The sequence below is a fragment of the Ictidomys tridecemlineatus genome, chromosome 8 (assembly GCF_052094955.1).
Source record: "Ictidomys tridecemlineatus isolate mIctTri1 chromosome 8, mIctTri1.hap1, whole genome shotgun sequence".
In the NCBI taxonomy this organism is placed as follows: domain Eukaryota; kingdom Metazoa; phylum Chordata; class Mammalia; order Rodentia; family Sciuridae; genus Ictidomys; species Ictidomys tridecemlineatus.
In genome coordinates this window covers 97,343,536-97,369,071 of record NC_135484.1, presented here as the reverse complement: position 1 = coordinate 97,369,071, position 25,536 = coordinate 97,343,536, and the positions used below count along the sequence as shown (strand labels likewise).

Genomic DNA, 25,536 nt, shown 5'->3' with positions numbered 1-25,536 from the left:
ATTTGGGTAAAGATCATGGATGTTGCAAACCGTAACAGTTGGTTGAAAACCACTGGCTGCTAATTCATCTTAACTATCAAATATTTTTTGAGGCCCTTCTGCATTGCTGAGTGCTGGCAAAATAGAGGCTAAATAGAAGATTATTCTTTAAGTTCTGATAGCTGCAACTCAAAATCCAGTGGTAAAAAACACAGCCTTATGATTGATCGAAAATTATGTAGCAAGGCAAATGAACAGATTTTTGAGCATGTAACTCAGCATCCACACAGATTGACTAGTTCAGTTTAAAACAGTACAGGTTTCATGACCTTGCCTTTTCAATGTAGGGACTTTAAGAAGTGTTAGCCAGATAGACAGAATTTCCCTATCGACCCCTGCTTCTTTTGCTTGCTTACTGTTCCCTTTCCTTCTTACATTAGTTTGTGTGGCCGTGTGGAAGAACCACCACATGAGGACAGTGACCAACTACTTCATCGTCAACCTCTCTCTGGCTGACGTGCTGGTGACCATCACCTGCCTTCCGGCCACACTGGTTGTCGATATCACAGAGACCTGGTTCTTCGGACAGTCCCTCTGTAAAGTGATCCCTTACTTACAGGTAATTCTTTTATTACATATATTTTCAATTCAAACACAGACACTACCAAAAAAATATATTTTCAATAGTAGCTAGCTATGGCCTTGGGTAAACTAATGAGTAGAGAAAGAATTATACTTTGCTGGGAACTGGCAGACTTAAGGAAGATAATACTTGAGATTTTCTGGAAAAACAAGTTAAGGTCTGAGTACAAAATAGAGACATAAAGCTGTTAAATTATCTTTATAGTGTTACACAAGTATTTGGCTTCTTTGATTTCTAATCTCACCATTTTTAAATAAGGAATTTGAAAAATTAATGATTGAGTTTCTTCCAGTACAAATAATAGGATATCTGTTTTTACAATGGTTTCTTTTCATGTGGAGGAATTAAGAGCCGTGGGGTCAAGCACTACAGTGAACAAGTTTTGGTGTTGTTCTGGGGCTACCTGGTTTGGAAATTGTTTTGCTGTTCACAAATGGCATGCTATCAAGTCAAATACTCAGACTGTTTGCAATTCACTTATTTTACAAGGATGAAATCTTTAATGAGATACATCTCATATGTTGTTGTGACAGTTTGCTAAGATAATTTACATAAATGCCTTCGCAAAGTGATTACCCTCTGATGATCTTGTAAACATAATATGTTCTCAATAAACCTCAGTTATCAACATTGTTATTGCATGTTTTATTAGTCAACAGCAAGGACAGGTTTTCTATATTTAATTGCCATATAAGACCTTAAAAACAAATACTTTAAGAGAGTAATCTTCTAATTCTTCTTGTAGTTCTGAGACCTTTGGGGGAAAAAATTTCCCATGATAGTGGCCACAGCCACACTATTTATACATAGATTCCCTTTTAGAAACTGGACAGTAAGTGAAATGGTGGCTATTCAACCTGTCTTCCATAGTCTTCCTCCACCTTTTGTCTTATTCTCTCCAGTTTTCCAGGCGGGGATAATAATATTTGCAGGAAGAGAAAATAGGCTTCTGGTAACAGAAAGTTGGGGGAGACCACAAATAGCTCATTACTGGAAATTATATTGTTTGGTCTTTTAGAACTGAAATGTTATAAGGGATTTTCAGCTCTATAGTTCTTCAGTGACCTCTTATAAAGAGAAGTGATAATTTTTAAGGTCAGACATCATTTGCAGACTAATGGAAAATGCCCTACAAGTTGTAAGCATCATGCACATATGTTTAACTGTAAGGTTAGTTTGGGTCAGCCTGCTGCAAACCATGAACAGATTATAAAAAATGAACTGTAGCAAAGTTTTTGCAAGAGATAGTAAAAGGAACAACAGACAAATGAGTACCTCTGACAGTATTTGCATGGAGGCACTGGGAAAATTCTAAGGAGCAAAGAATTCCAATATTCAACTGCCTGTGGTACTTCCAGAAAACTTTTATTATTTTTGGAGCCAATAACCATCAGGAGGAAATGATGGGGCTCTTGTAATTTTCAGAATGGCTCTAGTTACCCAGATTCTTCAGCTGACTAAGAGTGTCCTTGTGTCTTCTCTGTGAACCAGAAGCTTTAGTGGGGAATGGAGTGATGAGGAGGGGTGCATCACCTTATAACAGGTGCAGCCCTATTCTGATGCATAACAATACCCTGCTATGGAGCAGGTATTTCAGATGTCCTGTAAGCACTAAAGGACACACAGGAGGAGCAGCAAGGAACCAGTAAGTGATGCAAGCAGGCATTTCTCCTGAATTCACTGACAGTGGTCATCCATACCTCGTGCTTAACTGCAAGTCCTGCAGTTAAAAGATCATCCTCAGTTCTACTTCTGTATAAACAGGGTCCAGTTAGTTGATTCCACAGTTGATTCTCTTCTCTACAAGCCATGGAGGAAACAAATGAGTAGCCACAGAATGGAAATGACTCCGTCTCTCCATTCACTCATTCAACATCACTTCTTAGCAAACAAAGAGTTTCATGCACTGACAAAACTTATGTCTGAATTCTCAATATTTATTGCTTCCTTTCCATAGAAGTTTTCCAAATGTCACAAATAGTGCCAATGGATAATAAGCCTTGAGTAGTTTTCCCCTAGATGTGATATTCTGAAGCTAATGAATTTTATCTCTGAGGTGATATTTGTGTCCTATTTAATATTTAAAAACATTACATAACTTCCAGCCACGTTTTAAGGTTATTTGGTTCCACTTAAGATTTGTAGGGCATTTACTAATTCTCTATGATTTATACGTTCTTTTTCTTCTAAATACAATACAACCTTTAGATTTATGAGTGATGTACTATAACACTTTGGCAAAGACTCAAACAACTTAATAATCTCACAAATGTAATAAAGCTTAACTGAATAATTAAAATGACCCTTTTAGATTTTAATAATTCTATAATTCCAAGACCATTAACATTTAGAGGAATATTGACTGAAAATAATCATGCATTTCACTCAATGACAGGAACAGATGATTATTTTTCAGAGTGAATTTATTTTTTAAAAAACACTGTATAATGGGCTCTGCATAGGAACTGCCAGAAAAAGAACAAAATCCAAGTGAGATGTAGGTGGTACATGTAGGGTGGTAAGATAGGCTTTCTTACTCCTTCAGTTGTTATATTTTACTACCTTCTAATCTATTAGTGCCTATCATCCAAATTTATGATTTGGCAAGATTTCTATTCCTACCTGTCGTGGACCTTTGAGATTCTTTTGGCATACCTTTATGCTAGCATAAAAAAAGGATCCTTTTCTACCAAAGGAAGTCCTCAAGCATTGCCCCCTGCATTGGTGCCTCTAGGATGAGTGACACCAAGAACCTGAAGGCAGAACCTGCTCCCATCATCTCACATTCAACAACATTCATAATTCATACTAGACTCATTTCTCAAATGACTTACTATCAGGATGACACAAGCTAATATCAGCATATAAATGAAAAAGGCACCCAGAAGCAAACTCCTAGAAGTGAAAAGCAGCAACAAAGCTCTCATTTATAATCACTTAAGGTAAGATGAAATTTTATATCCCCTCAAGAAAATCTTGTAAATTGGATGTTAATTGCATATTGGTGTGCCTTATACACCTGCAAATATGGATGTAGCAAGAGTGAATATTAAACCACTGATTGTCAAGGGTGCATTCAATGGATTCTGCTGTGAAGATCACACCAGCATATTCTCTCCCTTCACTATACAAAACAGATGGCGCTGCACCCTGGGTACCTCTTTGGCACTGGACATCAGTCTTTCAAGTTAGCTGGTATGGATTTATTATTAGTATATAATAGTAGTGGTAAATACTAGAAATGACATTCAAGTTTGAAGTATGCTACTTCTATCTCATTCATCCAGGTTGATTAAAATTCATGAATAATAAATTACTAAGCCTTGATGAACACTTTACACTTCTAATTGCTAGAGAGGATAAATATAGCCCTGACCCAGTAGATACGAAAATAAAATCAACTGCAGATCAAGACTGCCATAGTGGATTTCCTGGGTTAGCCATGGAATCAAGAGATTCTAAGTACTTGATTCATTTTTAATAGGTCAAGGGAGGAGTGGAATTTAGAGAGGAGAGAGAGAGAGAGAGAGAGAGAGAGAGAGAGAGAGAGAGAGAGAGAGAGAGAGAGAGTTTTAATTGAAGGCACTCTAACATAGCACAAAAAATTCTCAAGAATCATAAGCCTGTCACTTATGTGACGGTCTGGAGCTCATATTTTTATCTCAACTAACTCTCTCTACAATTCTATTTTGTGTGCTATTATCATCCACATTTTATAGAGGAGAAAACTGAGGAATAAAGAGGTTGAGTAACTTACCCAATACTACCAGATGTGCTTTTTGCCTAGGAAACCTAGTTTTAGAATTGATCCAATTACAACCTTCTGTCTCTCCCAAAGAGATTCAAAAGAATCAGAGTTGATAGAAATCTCATCTTGCTGATTTTTTTCCATTTAACAGATGTACACATACACACATAGCCCAAAGTGTAAAATATTGTGTGACTCAATATTATGTAGTCCACTGATGGAAGAGTAAGAATAGACCAGTCACCCTAACAGTTAACCCAAAGCCCTTTCTTCTCTTCTGCACTGAATCTTAGCCCCCTTTCATTTATTTATACCTGTAGTAAATGCATTAACAATGAGCATCCTTATGTATGAAGCAATTATACCTATCCTTGCTGCAGACTATGCGATCAATACAATTAAGACAGAAAAGAAGAGGAAAATGATTGGATAATATCTATTACTTTACATTGAGGCTTTTCACTATTAATTGAGTAAAAATATTGTTAATTACATAAAGCACTTTAAATGCTGTGCTAGGTTTTCAGGACAGAGTTGTGGAAAAAAAATAATTCTTTCTGCCATAGGGTTTTGTTGAAATGGAGCATACACACAAATGAACAAATTAAATAAGTAATCCATCATATGACTAGTACTAAGAAGAAAATAAGAAGGACCCTCTATTTTTAAGGGTGAATTTTGAGACTAATATCAGGATCAATGTTTCATTCAGTATAGAAGAATCCATTAAACATATTACATTTTGTGTGGAAATAAGATTAAATGCTTATTATTTCCTTAAAGCTCCAAGACAAAGGATCATTTGTGGTGGTAGTATTTAGAAATCTGGTCTGCTGGACTGGGTGAACCTAATCTGATTGTTAAGAGGCAAGTTGTTTATGCTAACAGTAAGCAAACTGTGGTAAGGAGATCCATATATAGAATTCTCTAGTCACATGACCCATGCCTTTATTTGGATGCAACATATTAGATATCAAAGTACAAATATCCTTTATTATTTGAAAATATGAAATGAGGTACCCAGAATTCAAGTATGAAAATTGAATATAATTTCAATCAAATCCTTACATGATGATTTAAAGGAAAGACATGTTATGTTCTTGTCTTTAAGTGAAAGAGAATTTTCCAGTTCTTATCATTCATATATGTTTTATTTCTGCCTATCCAAGGATATGATTTCCTCTGTCAATGGCTAAGTGGGAAAACAGAATCATGATAGTAATCGTCATAGTAATGTTAGTAACAGACTTCTATTTTTTTTCTTCTTTTTTACATAACTTTCCTTAAATATAAATCACTTGCATGAATTGCTTTTTGGCAATCTTGGTTGTGCTACCTTTGTAATATGGTAAATATGCTATAAGCAATGCTTTTGACACTTGATGCTTCTCCTGTACTTTGTTCTCTTCCTCTAGACTGTGTCTGTGTCTGTGTCTGTCCTAACACTGAGCTGCATTGCCTTGGATCGATGGTATGCAATCTGTCACCCTTTGATGTTCAAGAGCACAGCCAAGCGGGCCCGGAATAGCATCGTCATCATCTGGATTGTATCCTGCATCATAATGATTCCTCAGGCCATCGTCATGGAGTGCAGTACCATGCTCCCCGGCTTAGCTAATAAAACCACTCTATTTACAGTATGTGATGAGCGCTGGGGAGGTAAGCACATTATGGCCCATGAGCTGACATTAACATTACACCTGAAAACCAAAAATAGTCATTATAAAGCTGGGCTTATATATCTCACTGGTATTTGTTAATTTGGTTTTGCAAAAGTGTGAAAACCAAGTTGAAACCCAAAACAATTTTACAGAATAATTCCACCTTAGTCCTTTGAAAATGTTATATGCTCTATTTTCCAGTGTCCAAATTTTTCAGAAAGGAAATGAAAGAAGAAGCTTATTCTATAGTCCAAATTTTGTTATTTCATTTTTCTTAAATTCTATTAAAAAGCAGTCAAATAATACAAATAAAAAATATATTCTAGAATAATTAGCATCTTCTAAGATGGTCGAACCTCATGTTGTCTCAAGTTTCAAATCCTCTGATGAACCTCAAATGCAACTGCTGTCTATTTTAAAACCACATCCTGGAAATATGTCCTTGGAACACGACCAGAGGTGACTATGTGGACTTGTATTTTCTGAGTGGTATTATTCCAATTTGCTTTCTCTCTTCTCAACACATCAGTTGATGAGTTTTATCATTGGAATAAATGTTATCTGATCAAGGAGTTATGTTAATTAGGAATCATTTCTGTTTTTCCATCTGACATGTACAATAGCAAAATTTAAATAAGCAGAAGTGCTCCTTTGGTTCAAAACTAGTAAAAATGGGAACATTTTTGTCTATACCTGGTGCTGGCACAATCCTAGATATAACAAACAATGATAGAAAGTAATCCTGCATTTCACATAGCATACAGCAGTAACAAAACTATCACATAAAGGAAGAAAATAATGCGATTTCTTTTGGATAAGTATATTGCCTGTCTCATATTTATGCAACTTAAACATAGTAGAGTGCTTGTTTGTGAGAAAAAGGCACAGTTATGCTTATTAGAAAGATGGGTTAAAAGACAGTGTACCCCAAGGATTGTTTATAGATATGTTGTTTTCAAATGTTTGAATATTTGAATTTCTGATAATTCTGACTTTGGTGCTTTTTTTGAACACAAAAGGGGAAAAATCAGTAATTGAGAAATATGCTTTCATTATATCAATATAAAATTAAAAAGACACTGGGATTATCTTATATTGTCATAAGACTTGCCAAAAACAGCAATTTCATCCAAATTTTATTACCCCAAATATTAAGTAATCTTTTTTAAAATGTAGATTTACACTTCCTTTATAAAATCAGAATTGGTTTGCCATATTTATTTTCTGGATTATCCTCAATCTTACAATTTTTTCCTTTAATAATATAGACCAAAAAATGAATGGAAAGTTCCAATATTGTAGGCGTATTTTATAAATGTCTTGTGTCCCACTTATTTAATGTTCAAACAACATTATGAATATTTAGAGTGTGCCATGAATTTTGCTAGCCTGAAGAGAAATAGACTCTCCCTAATTGAGCATATTCATTATAGTGAGGCTGAAAAGCAAATAAACAAACATTTATAGTGTGATCACTATATTAATCTAATATAGTCAAAGTGTTATGAACACAAATGAGAGAACAAACTTAGTCCTAGCCATTTGGACAAAAGTTTACAGAGGAGTTATGAACATTTCAGCAAAGCATTAAAAATAAGAGGGAATTCTGGAAGAGAAAAAGGGTGTACCAGGAACTAGAAAACCCACCTAATGGGAACCCACCTAATGGGAATTTATCACTTCTGGAACACAGAACAGATAGGCTAAAAAATAAAATTTGAAAAAAGGTATGTTGAGGACAGATTGTGACATTGTGTTTCTTATACAGTTCCTTAACAATATTTGAAAAACAGCTTAAAGTTTGTTGCTCAGAATCTTTTAGGTAATGTATGACTAAATTGAGTGCTAGAGAGATAAAACTATTTGTTCAAGATTATAAAATCACATCTGCATGTAAATCTAAAGCTTCCAACTCAAAATCTGGTATCCTTGAAGATTATGAAGATTATAAATTATGATAAAATACTCAGTTATTATTCAACATGTGTCAGGAGTATCTTCTCTATTTTGGTATTAGTTTCATTACATATTTATGGACTATCACATAAAGTTCTTATGTATTCCTAAGTAATGAAGGAGCATTAATTCCTACTAACAAAAAAAAAGTTATAAAGCTATGAATCCTGTCCATTATTGTTATTGTTATCAATTTACTATTGATATGACAAAATAGGCACATTATTTTTTCTTGCTTTTAAGCAATAAACATAAATACAAAAAGTTCATTTCTCCCTCTGTATTATATTACCTAACTCTTGCGTAGATATTTTCTTTCATAAAAGACATTATTGAATATCTAAAAATATATACTCAGTCTTCAGAGTCACTTAAAAAACTATTTGAAATTTATTTTTAAAGAGTCCAACATTTATTTAAAATGCTTATAAAGGTGAAAATTAAGTGATATTAAATTTAGTTGAACATCCACAATATTGAACTCACTTAATGCTGTAAATTAGCTTTTTAAATATTTAATGTAGTTGCTAATCACTTAATGTTTTTAGAGGAATACAAAATAATTCCAACCAGGTTCTAATCTTATTGTTCTATAGATACATCATTTATTTAAATGATTTTATATTCCATGAGTCCTTTCAAGTAGAATATTTATAGTTCCATGTTCAAGTTAATATGTTAAAATTTGGGATATGTCTGATAGTCAAAACCTAAAAACACCATAGGAAAGTACACTTTATAATGTCACTTTTCTAAATTCAAGTATTTCTAAACGCCCAATACATTTGAACTCAATTTTAAAACTTTTGCTGTAAAATACACTATCTTATTTGAGATTAATTCACAATCTATTTTTTTCTTATCTTTCTGCTAAATTCAACAAATAATACAATTATAAAAGTAAACAGTGATATTTAATTTTCCTACAACCAATATCACAGTGGAGAAAAAGTCAGAAAAACCATGTGGCCAGTTGATTTATCTCTATCAAATTTCTTCTGAGAAAGTCCAGCAAATCCTGTTTTACATGTGGTAAAAAATAACTTGGAATCATGTCTCAATGGAAATATTATACAGAACATATAACTGTTATGAATAAATGATTTCTGAAACAAATAATAGTCATCATGCTAATATTTTGTTTGTTTGCTTTTTAAAAATTGACTGTAAACCACATATTCTGATACACACATGTATACTTAAGTAAATATGAAGTATATTCATACTACTGATTTTAAGGATCTTGGTAAATAGCTCTTCTCTTTGTGTTCACTGCTCCACTGACATCAACTCATACTCCTAAGGTTTAAAAAAATTGTTTCAGAATTATATTCCTACTTTCTTGAAGGCTTGGTTTGTAAATTCATGGTTCCACATGATAAAAATTTATGGAGAAGGAAGTTATTTCTTTTTGCACAGTCAGAAAAATAATCACTTCACTACTCATTTAGCAAATCTTTAATGAACATGTACTGTTAGTCAAACATGGTTCTGAACACTAGGGATTGATGAATAGCTCTTCTCTTGAATATTACAAGTTATTCTTTGATGGTCTGAAAAAAATAGTGGCACTCTTCTATAAGAGTAGCTTATTATTAGGCTTTCAAAGCATTTAAATATGTACATGTGTGTATTAATTGAAACATTTATTAAAAACATTTGTTAGAGGATAAGATAATAAAGCATATTAAAGATTCAGGTACATTAAATGGACCCATGAGCTTTGAAACAATGGTCAAATTTAATAATATGACAGGAATCTTTAATCTCTGATTTCAAAGATGGCTTTAAGAACTTCATTTGTTCCTTATTTGTTAGATATGTATATGTGTGTATAAACATATATGAAACATACCTACCTAAGCAAAAAATTTATTTAGATTGTAGATGCCACCAAGTGAATAGAGACAAAGATTTTTTAATGGTTGTCCATCTTTGAAATGCTGGTTTCTAATTAAAATAGTCCTCCAGGGAAACACATTTTATACAGCTCTACTATAGGTTATATACAAGTGTCATAATGTTTAGAAGACATTGCTTATCATTTTATACAGCTCCATTCTAGGTTATATATAAGTGTCATATAATGTTTAAAAGACATTACTTTATCTACTGCAGAAAGGTTTCAGAGATATTTTCAATGTACAATTTAAATTTTCAGTGGCATATGTGGGTTTCCTATTGGCCTGTACTCTCAGCACAAAATGAGGAATTTAAGACTATCATGTTTCCCCAATTATCTATTATAATCTCCTTATTAAAACAATCTATCCTTGCTGGAAATATAATTTTGCTTGATCAACTGATCTCCATTTCAGTGTTCATTATCATAATATGCATTTACTAGCCAATTACATAATTTTCCAACTATTCATAAGTACACTAAGTTGCAAAATAAGGTTTTGCACTCATCTGTTCAAAACCCAAAACTGTTATCACAGATATTTTTAAAAAGTTAGCTATAAAATCTACTTTCCTTCCCTCAGTCAATTTAGTCTAATGCAGACATCAGGGCTTCACAGGTAAGTAAGCTTCAAAGATAATTTTTTTTGTTTTCTAATGTGGAAAGCTCATGTGACACTTTCTTCAAAACAAATAAAAGTTCAAAGCCACTTAGGTGCCTGAAAAGTGCTGAGGTCACCTTCCAATTCCTTTGAAATTGGCCCACCAAATGCATCTCAGGCTGTAGCACTTCAAAGGGAAATACTATTTGTTATTCCTCCAGTCAGGCTGCTTGAATTCTATCACTTTTTATGTCACTGGCCAGTTTTACAGGATAAACTTGAAAGGAAGTTAGAAACTGATGAGGTAGGTGAGTGCCTTTTGAGCCAGATAGAGCTAAAAATGACAGCTCAAATTGGTCTCTTAGACCTCCTAGCAGCACATGCATCCTGCTGTTCCTTCAGAAGATTACAGTGAAGAAAAAACAGAGAAATAAGATAGTTTTAGAAGAGAGAATACAGAGAATATTCGACTCAAGTTCAACCAACTCAGGACAACAAACTATGGAATAGAGAATGTGGAGAATATTAAATGCATAGTAAGGTTTAAAATATTTTCAGTAAGGATAAAATGGATGATTGCCAAATAAATGTTATCCATTATTATGGTCATCATCAGACTTAATGTTGGAAAATCCTGACAATAAATTTCCCTTATCAGAATTTTGATCACATAATTAATCTTTCATCATTCATATCCTTTCTGAAGTAATAAAGAGAATATTTCATGGAGGGGATAGCACTACCTCTCTGTAATAGTATGGAACTAACCCTTTTGCCGATATCAAGGTCAAAATAAGGCATGTGGTTTTAGAAGGAAATGATAATAACTTTGTTTTGTTAGCATCCACTTACAATTTTATTGAGGTTTTAGGTTTAATATGAATTTATCTGTGTAATATATACTATTTTATTTTACATTACAGTTATAGTAGGTATATCTGTGATATATCCAAATACTAGCGTAGGGAAAACATTTTCTATAGCATTTAAAAAGTCAGTGAGTGATAGGGCAGAGTGCTTGTGCAGAACGTGCATGTCCTTCATTTGATCCCCAGCACCACAAAACAACAACAAAATAAAAGGTCAGTGATAGAAGTATTTTAGAAATGGTATAATGTTAACAGTAAGCCACAATGCCATTAAGTAACTAATTAATCAACTCTTCAGTGAAATGTCTAATTAGTAATAAACATCATTGGTGTATTTAGATTAAGGATAAATTTTTAAAATCACTACAAGCCTAAAGGAACTTATTCCTAAAATGTGAGATGGTTATAATAAAGAAAAATCCCATGCTGGATTAAAAATTAACTTTAAAAAGCTCTAAACTTCTCATTTTCATTGAAAGTGCATGCATATATTCTTCTACACACACACACACACACACACACACACACACAGAGATGTTCTGTTTTAAGAGAAGTTTTGTATGTGTTACAGTAAGTAAACAAAAAAATCATCAAATGTTTATTGTATTTATTTTTCCAAAAATTTTAGACATTTCATTCAAGACAATGGGAAACAACCTCCCAATTTCCCAGGGAATTTATATTCTAGTGAGAAGGAATCAATTGAGCTTATATTCTCTTCCCACTTTATCCAAAGATATCCTTATTAGGCTTTGACCAAGTCAAGTCCCTTTTTGTAAATGGAAACATAACAACCCCAATTAATGTTTAGCACTTAGTGAAATAAAGGCCTTTCAATAAAGGAATATTTGATTTTGGATAGATTATGGTAGCACAAATAAGAAATGCTAATAAGTACATAAAGTGAAATCACAACTTCACATTTGGTATATGTATACATGTATATGTATAAACATACAGTGAGTAAATTTAAGTAAATATTGTCAATTATTTTTATATCTATATGTAATATGCTAATGAAACCATAAAAAGACTAAAGCAGACTCTGAAGGAAAAATGTTGAGAGAATTATCTTAAAAATTCATCAATTTTAACATAAGATTTTATTATTTTAACTTTCATCCCAGGAGAAATTTACCCCAAGATGTATCACATCTGTTTCTTTCTTGTGACATACATGGCACCCCTGTGTCTTATGGTGTTGGCTTATCTGCAAATATTCCGGAAACTCTGGTGCCGACAGGTATGTAATGCCAAATAATTTGCATGTGTTTTCTTTAGGAAGTGCTTAAAATTTAAGAATGCATTGTGCCGCATACCATGCTCAGCAAAGGATCATTTGTTCAAAAATAATGAGGCTTTAGCCATGGAAGTATATGTCTTGACGTTTTTTTAGAGTGATATTTAGGGAATATTTTAAGTCTTGTCTTAAGGAATTTAAATTTATGGCCAAAATTTAACTTCAGTAACTTCAGTGATTGGGTTGATTTTGTTTGGAATAACGTTATTAATTTTGTTCTTTTGAGAAGAAGCAAATAAAAATTTCTTTAAATTTTCCTGAGACTATATCTAGAAGGTAATATTTTAGAATAAGATTTACATTTTAACTAATGGGTTAAATCTCCAACTTCAGAGATCTCATTTTTAGAAGGGTAGAAGAATCAGGTCTCATTTAGATTTTTAAAAACTTTAATAATTCCCAGTTGAGTTATTGCAATCTGTTAGATAATTCCACTGTGTCAGCAAAGGCTTGTATTGCTTCACTCAATTATTCACTCACCAAACATTCATCACGGATCTTTGTCACACTTGTCTTGCAAGAAGCTAAAAGTTTCTTTTATGTCACTGAGTAACACATTGGAAGGGGCAGAGTCAGATGCAGGTTGAAAATCACCTTAATTATATAAGTACAGGGAAACAGAATAAGACATAGTGAAGGGGTATGGAATCCAAGGCCTACAGCATGTAAGTATTGAAGTGTTAAGTTGATGATTTGAATGAAATCACTAACACATACCTGCAGTGGTTTATAAAGGCACAGAAAAAGATTATGGGTCAGCCTTCTATATTTTGTAAGTTGTATCTTAAAATGACACACTTCTTAAAGATGTATTTTTTAAATGTATTTTTGTCCTTATTTAAAATTATTGTCATTATATTGAGTTTATCAGGTTAGTGAAAAGCCATGCTGTTGTTTGGTTTTCTTTGACATATTTTACTGAACTGAAAGAACTTATCAGGACCATCTTAATTTGTTAAAAAGATTTCACAAACCTATTATTTGGTCTTTGGGATTGGGTCTTTATTCATGTCTAATTTGACTCTCATTATTCAAAGCATTTTTTTAAAGATTATATATACTAATTGGAAAAGAGCAATACTTGCATCTTCCAAATATATTGTATGATTTCCAAGTTTTCTTTTTCTCAATTTTTTGCTAAGAAGCCATTTCTTTTATGACCTTTAAGTGCAACCAATAGCAAAGTTTATTAGCACTCCATTCCCCAACCTTTTAAACTAAAAAATCCCAAAATGTGAACCATTGTAAAACATGAGTGGTGATTTTCTTGATCCCAGTGAGTTTCCTCAACTCACTGGGATCAAGAAAATTTTCCACCTACCCATGAAGCCAAGGCCACATATTTTATGGTGTTTTGTTAATGTAGCATCCCACTTTCTGGGACATATAATTGTGTTGGTAAGTTTTCAGTGATTATTATGCTATAAAAAGGTGGATGTGGTTTGCAGCAACAGTTCTGTGTCACTCGTGTTTCATGTCAGTACTGGGGATTTGCCATGGCTGTACTCCCATAGACATGGCATGCTGGGGCTGAGAGAAGGAGCAGAAAGCTGGAAGAAATGAAAATTTCTGCCATGAGGTGGCATATGTTATGCCTCCTTACTTTTCAATAGCCAAGATTTGTCATATGTATAATCTTGACCATGAAGAAGAGAAGCATTCCTTACTAAAGACACAGAAGGTCACAGGGCTATGGGGATCTTTTTGCAAGCTGAGGGGTGGAAAATCTGGAATACTATAGTATAAAGAAGTAAAAATGACAGACCCAAAGGCCAGACAACATGAATTCTACACCCTGACAATGTCACTTAGTAGTTACATAATCTTGTCAATGGCTTAAATTTTTTTTTGTGCCTCACTTTCATCTTTGGAGTGGGGTTGTATAGCATCCACCTCACAGATTGGTTACATACTTTAGACTAATTAAGGACCTAAAGCACAGAGACTGCTCATTAAATAAAATACCTTAATAGTATATGCTGTTATTTGGCTTTTCAACCAATTCTGCTTATATTTCCAAAATAATGTGTTGAATTGTTGAATAGGACTGCCTTTTTTAAATGAACTTCTTTCATAGCACTTGTAAATTACCTTAGATTGACTCTTTTACTGTATTAAATTAAGATAATACACAATAGCCTTCATGTTTGTATCACTACAATTAACAATGCTCAATATATATCTATTGCTCAGTAAATGCTAAAAATATGAGAAGATATGAGAAAGTATTTAGGGTTTAAGTGAAGGGGGACGTGGAAGAATACATTGCCGAGTTAACTCAGAGATGTTTTTAGAAAACCTAGAAAAAATTACTGTGGAAGAAAAAATATTCAGTGAGCACAGAGTAAAGAAGATATTTTTATTTAGATTGAGATGCTAAAACTGTTCAGTGTTAAGTGCATCCCCTTCCACATTTTTACTCATTAGTGCATTATGCATAATAGAAACTCATATTTTCTTATTTATTTATAAATTAACATTCATTTAAAACACCTTAAGGGTGATACATAGACCTGCCTTATTACCATTGTATCCCCATTCCTTATGTGATGCCTCACATAGAAAGTTTTCCAAAACCATTTTTGAATAAATGAATGACTACCAAACCCCAAACAATTTATGTCTTCATAACTTAATTAAGCTTATAGTTCAAAATTGCCTGAACTCTAAAATACTTCAAAATTGTATTAGAGGTTCAGAAATAATCCACATTCTTGTTGATGAACTGTCCTGGTTAGTGCGAACCACATGATTTAGAAGATTGCAGTAAAATGCCTGGGCTGTGAAAGTAAAAACATTTACAAAACAGATTGGAATGGAAAATGGCAAATTCAGCTGAGCTCACTTTAGCAGCCACAATAAAGTAAATTAACCCCAAATGGGTAATTATGTAGAATTCTGCTTGAGCAACTCTCAATTTCCAACTGCTAGTGTCTATAAACAGAGTTGTAAGGCATTATGTGTGCCATAGGCTACATCAAGTGAGCCATCAAATGAAGGCCTGTCCTATTTGTTTAAAATTACGAAGATGGAGGGAATCTGTTATATACTTTTGAATTGGTAAGCATAAGATTATTAGTAAGTGAACTGTATGCCCTTGTTCAACTTTCTCAAGAACTTTAAGCCTCATTAAAAGAATTAGCTATTGCTTTGCTGAAATCAATTACTTACTTTTTTTTTTGACAATATGACTTAGAAAACTCAACAGACTGTTCTCTAAAATCTTCTGTTTAAGAACTTGTTAACGGGGCTGGGGATGTGGCTCAAGCGGTAGCGCGCTCGCCTGGAATGCGTGGGGCCCGGGTTCGATCCTCAGCACCACATACCAACAAAGATGTTGTGTCCGCTGAGAACTAAAAAAAAAAAATAAAGATTAAAAATTCTCTCTCTCTCTCTCTCTCTCTCTCTCTCTCTCTCTCTCTCTCTCTCTCTCTCTCTCTCCCCTCTCAAAAAAAAAAAAAAAAAAAAAAAGAACTTGTTAACTGGGGCTGGGGATGTGGCTCAAGCAGTAGCGCGCCCACCTGACATGCGTACGGCCCGGGTTCGATACTCAGCACCACATACAAAGATGCTGTGCCCGCCGAAAATTTTTAAAAAAATAAATTCTCTCTCTCTCTCTCTCTCTCTCTCTCTCTCTCTCTCTCTCTCTCTCTCTCTCTCTTTAAAAGAAAAAAGAATTTGTTAACTTTGGCTTGCTTGGCCCTGTGTGCATAGTGTCAGCATTATTTCCAGTTCTGATCCTTCAGAGAGTTTAACAACACTTCAATCTTCAAGACTGCATGAACTTTTGTTAATTCATCTCATAAATATTTATTAAGCACATACTGCTTCTGGTACTGCAAGAGGCATTTGGGTTGAACTATAGTGTATTCTTGGGTCTGAGACTATATTTCTACTTTCAGAAGAGTTTGAAAGACCTTCTACTTCCCAGCTCTTTTCTTACCCTCTTATGTCTCTTTTTATTTTTTAATATTCTTCTTGGAGAATTTAAAATTAACACAGTAATGTTAAGTGATAACAAATAAGTCTAGTGTGAGAAGTAGTCAATCACAATTGCAAGGCAGAATTATGGAGGCAGTAATTCAAGTCCACACCAAGAAATAAAGAGCACCAGTAAAGGTGAATACGTAGGTAAATATAAAAATAGTGTACATGTATTTTATGTGTAATTATTTCTTATATCTAAATTAAAAGACACTTGTATAAAATAATAAAGATTCAGTTTATGATGTATAAAGATATAATTGAAAAGAAGGAAGAGGATGAATGTAGCTATATTGGAGCAAACATTTTGTATGTTATTGAAATTAAATTGGCATCAATGCAAATTAAAACCACACTGAGATTTCATCTCACTCCAGTCAGAATGGCAATCATCAAGAATACAAGTAAGAGTAAATGTTGATGAGAATGTGGGGGAAAATGTACACTCATATACTGCTGGTGGGACTGCAAATTGGTGCAACCACACTAGAAAGCACTATGGAGATCCTTCAGAAAACTTGAAATGGAACCACCATTTGACCCAGTTATCCCACTCCTAGTTTTATAATCAAAGGACTTAAAATCAGCATACAACCGTGATTCAGCCACATCAATATTTATAGCAGTTCAACACACAATAGCTCAACTATGGAACCAACCTAGGAAACCTTCAACATATGAATGGATAAAGAAATTTGTTATATATACACATGGAATACTACTCAGCCATAAAGAAAAATGAAATTATGGAATTTGCCAGTAAATGGATGGAATTGGAGACTATCATGCTAAATGAAATAAGCCAATTCCCCAAAGCCTAAGGCCAAATGTTGTCTGTGATATGTGGATGCTATCTCACAATGAGGGAGTTAGGTAGGGAAGAATCAAAGTAACTTGGAAAAATCAAAGTAACAAAGGGGAAAGTAGGGAATGGAGGGCTAATGGGAATAGGAAAGATAGTAGAATGGATCAGACTTTTACTTTCCCATGTGCATATATTATGACCAATGCAATTCTACATCATGTACAATCAGAAGAATAAGAAGTGATACTCCATATATGTATAACATGTCAAAATACATTCTACTATTATGTATAAGTAATTGGAACAAATAAAAAGAATTTTAAAATCCTTCTTTAGGAAGTATATCAGTTAATTAGCTTATTAAGTTCTACTTTGAAAGTAAAATTATCTAATTGTGCTAACCATAAGGTGATCCAATAAATTTGCCAATGAAAGGCTTAAAATAAAACCAGATTGCATATTCTCAATAATTATATTAAATATAAATAGGTGAAATATTCTAATCAAAAGGCATAGAATATTAGAGTAGACAAAACCAACCAACCAACAAACAACTTTCTCTGTCTACAAGAGATACTCCTTATGTTTAAAAATACAAATAGGTAAAAAGTAAAATAGTGGAAAAACAATGTACCATGTAAAAAGGACTCAAAAATGAACTGAAGTGGTTATACTAATATTAGCCAAAATAAGTTTTAAAAAATTACTGGTAAAGAGGAATAATTCATGATGATGAAAGAATCAATTCATCCAGAAGATACAAAAATTATATATACAAATGGACCTAATAACTGAAACTCAAACAGACCAAGCAAAAACTAACAGTTTTGGTGAAATAAATAAGTAGTTCAACAATTACAATTGAACTCCACTCTTCCACTAACTCTAATGAATAGAAAAAGTAGGCAGAAGATCAAAATAGAATTAGAAGATTGGAACAAGAATATCAATCATTAGACTTAACAAATATCTGCCAAATGTCACCAAAAAGAGTAGAATATACATTTGTCCCAGATGCATATAATGCATGTTTCAAGCAAATCATACATACAATAGGGCTTCATAAAACAAGCACTGGTACATGTTAACTGACTAAAATAATAAAAAGTACAAGTTCCTATCACAATAGAATTATATTATAAAATAAACATGAAAAGAAATTTGGGAGCTAAAGATGTAGCTCAATGGTTAGAGCACTTGCTTAGCATATGAAAGGCCCTGGGTTCAATCCCCAGTTCTACCACACATATACACACACACACACACAAAATGGAAAATTTACATATGTAAGAAAATTAAATTTTATACTTTGAAATAACCAATAGTTAAGAGAAGAAATTATACAAGGAAAACAAGTATTTTGAAATCAATGGCAATTAAAACACAATATACCAAATATGTATATAGAGTTTAGTAAAATATGTACTGAGAGGAAAATTTATATCTATAAGCATCTATTGACTTTCTCACTGAATTCTGCCAAACATTTAAATATTAATACAAATACTTCAAATACTTCACAAACTATTGAAAATAGAAGACAAGAGAACTCATTCCTTAAGGTCAAGAGAAAGCATACCCTTCCAAAGAAAAGAAAACTATAGTCTAATTAAATATTAACAGATGCCGCAGTCTGGCTGGGCACAATTCAGGAGCCACTTGTCAAAAGAAACTAACTTTATTTTTAGAACTACAAATGCCAAACAAAACAGCTCCTCAGGAAAAAACTCTCAGAGCCCAACTGCCACCACCGGCTTCCACAAGCCTCTCACCCCCACACCAGCCTCCTCACCTCCCACAATCCTCCTGCTCTTGAGATCGATTGGCTGGGTTGTGTGGGCGGAGCCAAAGAAGTCCCCCAATGAGCAGCTCCGCAGAGGAGCCAATCATCTAGATGTTGCTGAGGCTGCTGTGAGCCAATCATCAGCTGGAAGTCTGAAGGGCAGGGAAACAGCCCAATGAACATCACCACAGAGGAGCCAATCAGCTAGATGTTGCAGGGGCCACTGTGAGACAATCATCAGCTGGCAGCTGGAAGTTTGCTGGCAGCTGGAAGTTTGCTGGGGCCCCTTTGGCTGTGGCTCTCAACATCTCCCCCTCTCTGTTAAAACAACAAGCATGTGGCTTGGGGACGGTGCCTGCCTTAGGTTGTCCAATACTACATATGGTCCTTACCCGTCTTCAGATGAGCTGACCTTAGGGCATCAGCCCCCTGTCTTGGGTTGGTACCATTGTAATTGGATCTTACCCGTCATTGACTACTGGTCCAGTATACAGCCACACCTGTGGAGAGGTCTTTGTCATGACAAGCAGAAGGGAGGAAGATACACCATGCCAATTGACGGTTCTTGTTGGAAAAATTGTACCATTGATGACATCATTAGCAAAAATACACCAACACTACCACAAGTCACTGAACCAACAGATAGTTCACGATGCATACAAGTGAGTCCACAATGCATACAAGTGACACATAGTTTAGGCAAGTTCTGCAAGCAGTTCAGTGATGGCTATTGCAGAAACTGTAGATTAGTTTTATCTTTGTCTTCACTGGCACTGGTGCTGATAACACCAAGGTCGTGGGTTGGATCCCCGTACGGGCCACCAAATGCCACAGTCTGGCTGGGCACAATTCAGGAGCCACTTTTCAAAAGAAACTAACTTTATTTTTAGAACTACAAACGCCAAACAAATCAGCTCCTCAGGAAAAAACCCTCAGAGCCCAACTGCCACCACCGGCTTCCACAAGCCTCTCACCCCCACACCAGCCTCCTCACCTCCCACAATCCTCCTGCTCTTGAGATCGATTGGCTGGGTTGCATGGGCGGAGCCAAAGAAGTCCTCCAATGAGCAGCTCTGCAGAGGAGCCAATCAGCTAGATGTTGCTGGGGCTGCTGTGAGCCAATCATCAGCTGGCAGCTGGAAGTTTGCTGGCAGCTGGAAGTTTGCTAGGGCCCCTTTGGCTGTGGCTCTCAACAAACAGAGATGTCAAGTAGTCACCAAAATATTATCAAACTAAATCCAATAATGTATAAAAGGGGTTGCACATGATGACCAAGTGTGATTTAACCTAAAAATGTAAGGTGGGTCTAATAAATGAAAATCAATCAATGTAATGCATAATATTAATAGGATAAAGGGAAAAACTCACACAATCATTTCAACAGATACAGTAAAAGCATTTCACAAAATACAACTTTCATGATCAGAGCTCTCTAGGCTAAAAAGAAGGTCTTCAATTTGATAAAGAACAAAAAAGGCTGAATATTGGTATGACAGAAATTATCACCAAATTGACTTATGGAGTCAATATAATCCCTATGAATTTCTAGGTGTCTGTTTTTTTCCTTTATAAAATAGACAAGCAATTAATACTAAAAATTAATATGTAAACATAATGAACAGAAAATAGCCAAAATGATCTTTTCTAAGAAAAACAAGTTGGGAAATTTACTTCACAATGTGAAATCCCAAGATAGCACTGTAGTAATCAAGACAATAATATACTACTTACATACAGACAGGCAAGGCAGATAGCTCCATAGAATAGAATTCGCAGTCTACAAGTAAACCTGAATATTTATGGTCAATTTATTTTTGGCAAGGGTTACAACATAACTCACTGAGGGGAATCAGTCTTGTCAGCAAGTGGTGCTAGGACAACTGTATAACCACTCACAAAAAAATGAAGTTGGAATCCCCTCACACCATATAGAAAATTTAACCTAAATAGAATCATAGGTTGAAATGTAAGAGTGACACTAAAATACTTCTAGAAAAAAACATAGGTTTCCACCATGCAGTGGCTCAGGCAAGGAATTCTTAAATATGACTCTAAAACCACAAGCATAAAATGACAAATAAATTAGACATCATCAAAATTAAAACTTTTCTCCTTCAAAGTACATCATTAGAAAATGAAAAGTAAATCCACAGAATGTCAGAAAATATCTGCAAATCATATATCTGTTAAGAGACTGGTCTCTAGAATTTATAAAGAATTCTTATGAATTAACAATAAGGAAAAAAGTGTGCATAAATTTAAATAGGAATTTCTTCTATTCAAAGGTTTTAATACAAGATATATGAATGACTAATAAACCCATGGAAAACTTTTCAACTTTATTAGTTATTAGAGAAATGCAAACCAAACCACAATATCTATGTTTTCATAATCAATGGGACAGCCTCCCAAATTTTAAAGGATAATTTTGGTTGTAAAAATATGGAGAGATCAAATTCTTTGTACATTGCCATTGCGAATGCAAAATAGGTAGCTACTTAGGAAAACATATTGATAGTTCCCAAAAATTTTAAAGAACTACTATATGACCCACCAATTCAATCCTAGGTACGTGGCCAAAAGAACTGAAAACATGTCCCCACAAATACTTATACAACTATGTTCACAGCAGTATAAATCATAGTAGCCAAAAGTGGAAATAACCCAAATGTTCATCAATGAATGACTGGATAAACTAATTGTGGTCTATACTCACCACAGTGTATTATTCAGCTATGAAAAGATATGAAGTTCTGACACAAAACCACAGCATAAGTGATTTTTGAAACATGATACTAAATGAAAGAAGCCAGGTACAAAGATCACATACCATAAAGCTCTTTTCATTTATGTGAAGTATGGAGAGTAGACAAATTTAGTAGACAAATTTATAAAGACAAAATGATTGGTGCTTACCAAGTGTGGCAGAAAGGGACAATGGGGAATGATTACTGATGAGTTTAGAGCTGTGTTTCAGAATGATGAAAATGTTTTGGAATTAGGTAGTGATGGTACTCCTTAAAACCATATGGTATGTTTTATGGTATGTTCAACCTGTTTCTAAAAAAAAAGAAAAGGAAAATTGATTTTTTAAAATAAAAAAATTAAAAAGATGGAGATTTCTCTTTGAAAATTCTGCTAAATATGTAAAAAGGGAAAAAGAGTTAAATGCAATCTGATAGGTCCATGTAATGAAAGAGTATAATTGAGAACTACCCAAGGTTTGTCTATGACTGGAGGCTATATCCCTAGAAGTGCAGGAGGTGAGAGAGCCTAGTCAATGGACAATAAACATTAGTTGTCAGAAAGGAGAAAGGAAGTATATTTCTACAAGGAAGAGCTAGTACCCTGAATGACAGATAAGGTTGGACCAATGGATCTGGAGATGGTCACGGAACCCAAAAAAAGGTTTGGGGTTAGCTGAGAAGATCAGTTATAGCAGTGGCAGTCCATAAGGCTATTGGCTCTTAAAGTGGGTATTTACTGTGAGAATGAAGTTAACAGAGAAAGGGACAACAAAAATTGTTATAATCCTTGATGTTAGAACTTAGCATGTGGATCTTAATTCTAACACAGCAGTGCCAAGTTTTTTATTTTATTTTTTGATTGTTTTTGTTTTTGTTTCTTTTCTTTTCTTTTTTTTTTAATTACAAAAAGTCATAGAGTTTAATGAGAAAAAGTCACTGGGGTGTTGGAACACAATCATCCTCAAATGTTGTTGAGTGTGAGGAAGAAGAAAAAGTCCCACTTTCCCTGCCAAACAGAGAAATGTGTGGTTATTGTTTCATGTAAGACAGCCAGCACCTGTCAAGTGTCTGCTGCACTCTGTGCTGATGAAACGGGTAATGAATCAAGGAATAGGGTAAGGACAAAGGAGACTTGAGACTCCTCCTCCTGGTGCAGGCATTTGTTACATGGTAAGAAAAAGTGTCATCCAAATTCTCAAGACCATTCTAGATACCAATTTCACTCTTTGCTTTTTTTTTTCTTTTTTTTTTTCACTTGTCTTCTTTTTCTAACCCTCAGCAACACTGATTTCTCAGGACCTTTGTTCATGTTTTAAGTTCTATCACTGTAGTGAAACAGCTTTCACTATAGTCACCAATGATTCTTAAAGAATAATTTCCTAAAAATTTTCTTGCTTGATACTTTTACAAAATTAAACAATGGTGTTCACGATTTCACTGTCCATATACTCCCTACCCTGACCCTTCTGTATGTCTTTCTGCATCTCTTTCTGGCCATTGAATGATTCTGTATTTGCTCTCATGACAATTCTTTGCACTTTTTTAGATGTCTCTTTCCCCAGACACCTTCTTAATGTGGTAATTGAAAATGTGAAAATCAGACCAGCCCTCTGAATACACACAATTAATACATACACATAAGCACACACTGTGCTTTTATTATAAGTTTTGAAATCAGATGATATCAGTTCTCCAACTTCGTTCTTTTTTTTTTTTTTAAAGTTTTGTATTACAGGTCCTTTACATTTACACACAAAAAAACCTTAAAGTCTGTGTTTCAATTGCTACAAAAACACAAAAGAGTTTGTGGTTTTGAATGGAATTTTTGCATTAAATATATGGATCAATTTTTGAAAAATTAGCATATTAACAATACTAAATCTTCTAGAACATGAATATCTTCATTAATTAGGTCTTCAAACCACATTTAATAGTTTTCAGTGCACATATTTTGTCTGAATTTTATGTATGAATGAAACGTCTATATTGTAATTTAATTTTCCATTTGTTTATTACCAGTATAGAGATATAACAATTGATTTTGTGTTCTGCATCTTGCTAAATTCATTTATTAGTTCTGGCATGATTGTATCAAGATTTTCTTTGTAAGCAGTGATTTCTTCTCAATAGAATCAATATGTTTGCCTCTTATTTATTTTTCTTGTCTTTTTAAACTGGTCCAAAACTCTTGTACAATGTTGAGTAGAAATAGTATAGGAAAACTTCATTACTAATTCCCAGATTTATAAAAATGTACTTATCTTTCATCATTTAGTAGGATGATAGAAGGTTGAGAAAGTTTCCTTCTATTGGTTACTGAGAGTTTTTAAAATCATGAATGGGAAATTTTCAAATTCCCATGTTGAATTTTTCAAGTGCTTTTATCTATTGAATTTATTATTTCTATACCATTAATATGACAAATTTTATTAACTGATATTTCAAAGTAAAGTCAAAACTACTGATGGAAACATTCCAAGTGAGTAAACTGAATCATCGTATTTACACATTGCTGGTTTGATTTGAAAATATGTTTTTAAGGATTTTGTTTTCTCTATTCATGAGGGATATTTGATTAGTAGTTTTCCTCTATTATCATTTCTTTGATTATCAAGATAAGTGCAACCTCATAAAATTTGCTGCACAGTATTATCTTGTCTATGAATTTTGTAAGGAATCCCCAAACATATATGTTATTTATTCATCAATGAATCTACATAGACTTGCAGATTTTTTCAGCAAGGTTTGTTAAATACTGCACAATCTCAGCTTTGGGTAATCCTTTTTGGGGTACTTTGCCCATTTCATGTAAATTGGCAAACTTACTGGTTGTTCATAAAAGTCCTTATTCCCTTTTTAATGTCTGTAGCATGTTTTCCCTTTTCATGTAGCTTCATTCTGGTCACAAATACTTTTTAAAAGACAGTGTAGTTTCCAAAGTCCATCATTTACATGATACTTCAAATTCATAATGGTGGTAATTCCTCTTTTAGGACATAGTTTCTTGTGAAAGATGATTCTTAATGTTTAAAATAGTGCTATAAAAGTGTTGTGTCTGTGAATGTGCTCTCCACAGTTAAAGATTATGGAGCCATGACCAACATGGCAAGGAAAAGACCTTCCCACAAGAGCAGCCTCTCAAGATTAACCTTTTGTATCTTTTGTATCATTATTACTGTTTCCATGTAACTAAACATGTATTCAAAATTTTACTGACTCCCATCCGATATCACTTTGCACAAGTTTACAAATGAAAAACTTGCATCGCAATAGAAAAAACATGAGTTTTGATGATCTGACTGCAAATTCTGGTTTCACACATTAAAGATAGGGACTTTGATATAATCCTTCTCAGCATCTACATGATCAAAACCTATAAAATGAGATTATAATCTGATTTAGTTATGAGTTAAGAATCACTCACAATTATTCATTGTTCCTGAAGTTCAGTTAATGTCAGTAACTCCTAATTAATTTTATGCCAGTTTTCTCTGGATATTCAATTTCTTTGTTCAGCTTATCAGTGGAGAAAGGTTATGTGTCCTCAAAATAAGTTG

The 25,536-nt window shown here is 33.8% G+C and overlaps 1 protein-coding gene across 3 annotated transcripts in view; it reads left to right on the top strand.

Moving 5' to 3' along the window:
- Positions 1 to 25,536, top strand: part of Hcrtr2 (hypocretin receptor 2) — a 97,646-nt gene that overhangs the window by 61,045 nt on the left and 11,065 nt on the right. For all 3 annotated transcript variants that reach the window (XM_005318545.4, XM_040282829.2, XM_040282828.2), the window contains exons 2-4: positions 420 to 598; positions 5,786 to 6,029; positions 12,488 to 12,603. In XM_005318545.4, coding sequence (XP_005318602.1) covers positions 420 to 598; positions 5,786 to 6,029; positions 12,488 to 12,603 — 539 coding nt within the window. The remainder of the gene's footprint in view (positions 1 to 419; positions 599 to 5,785; positions 6,030 to 12,487; positions 12,604 to 25,536) is intronic.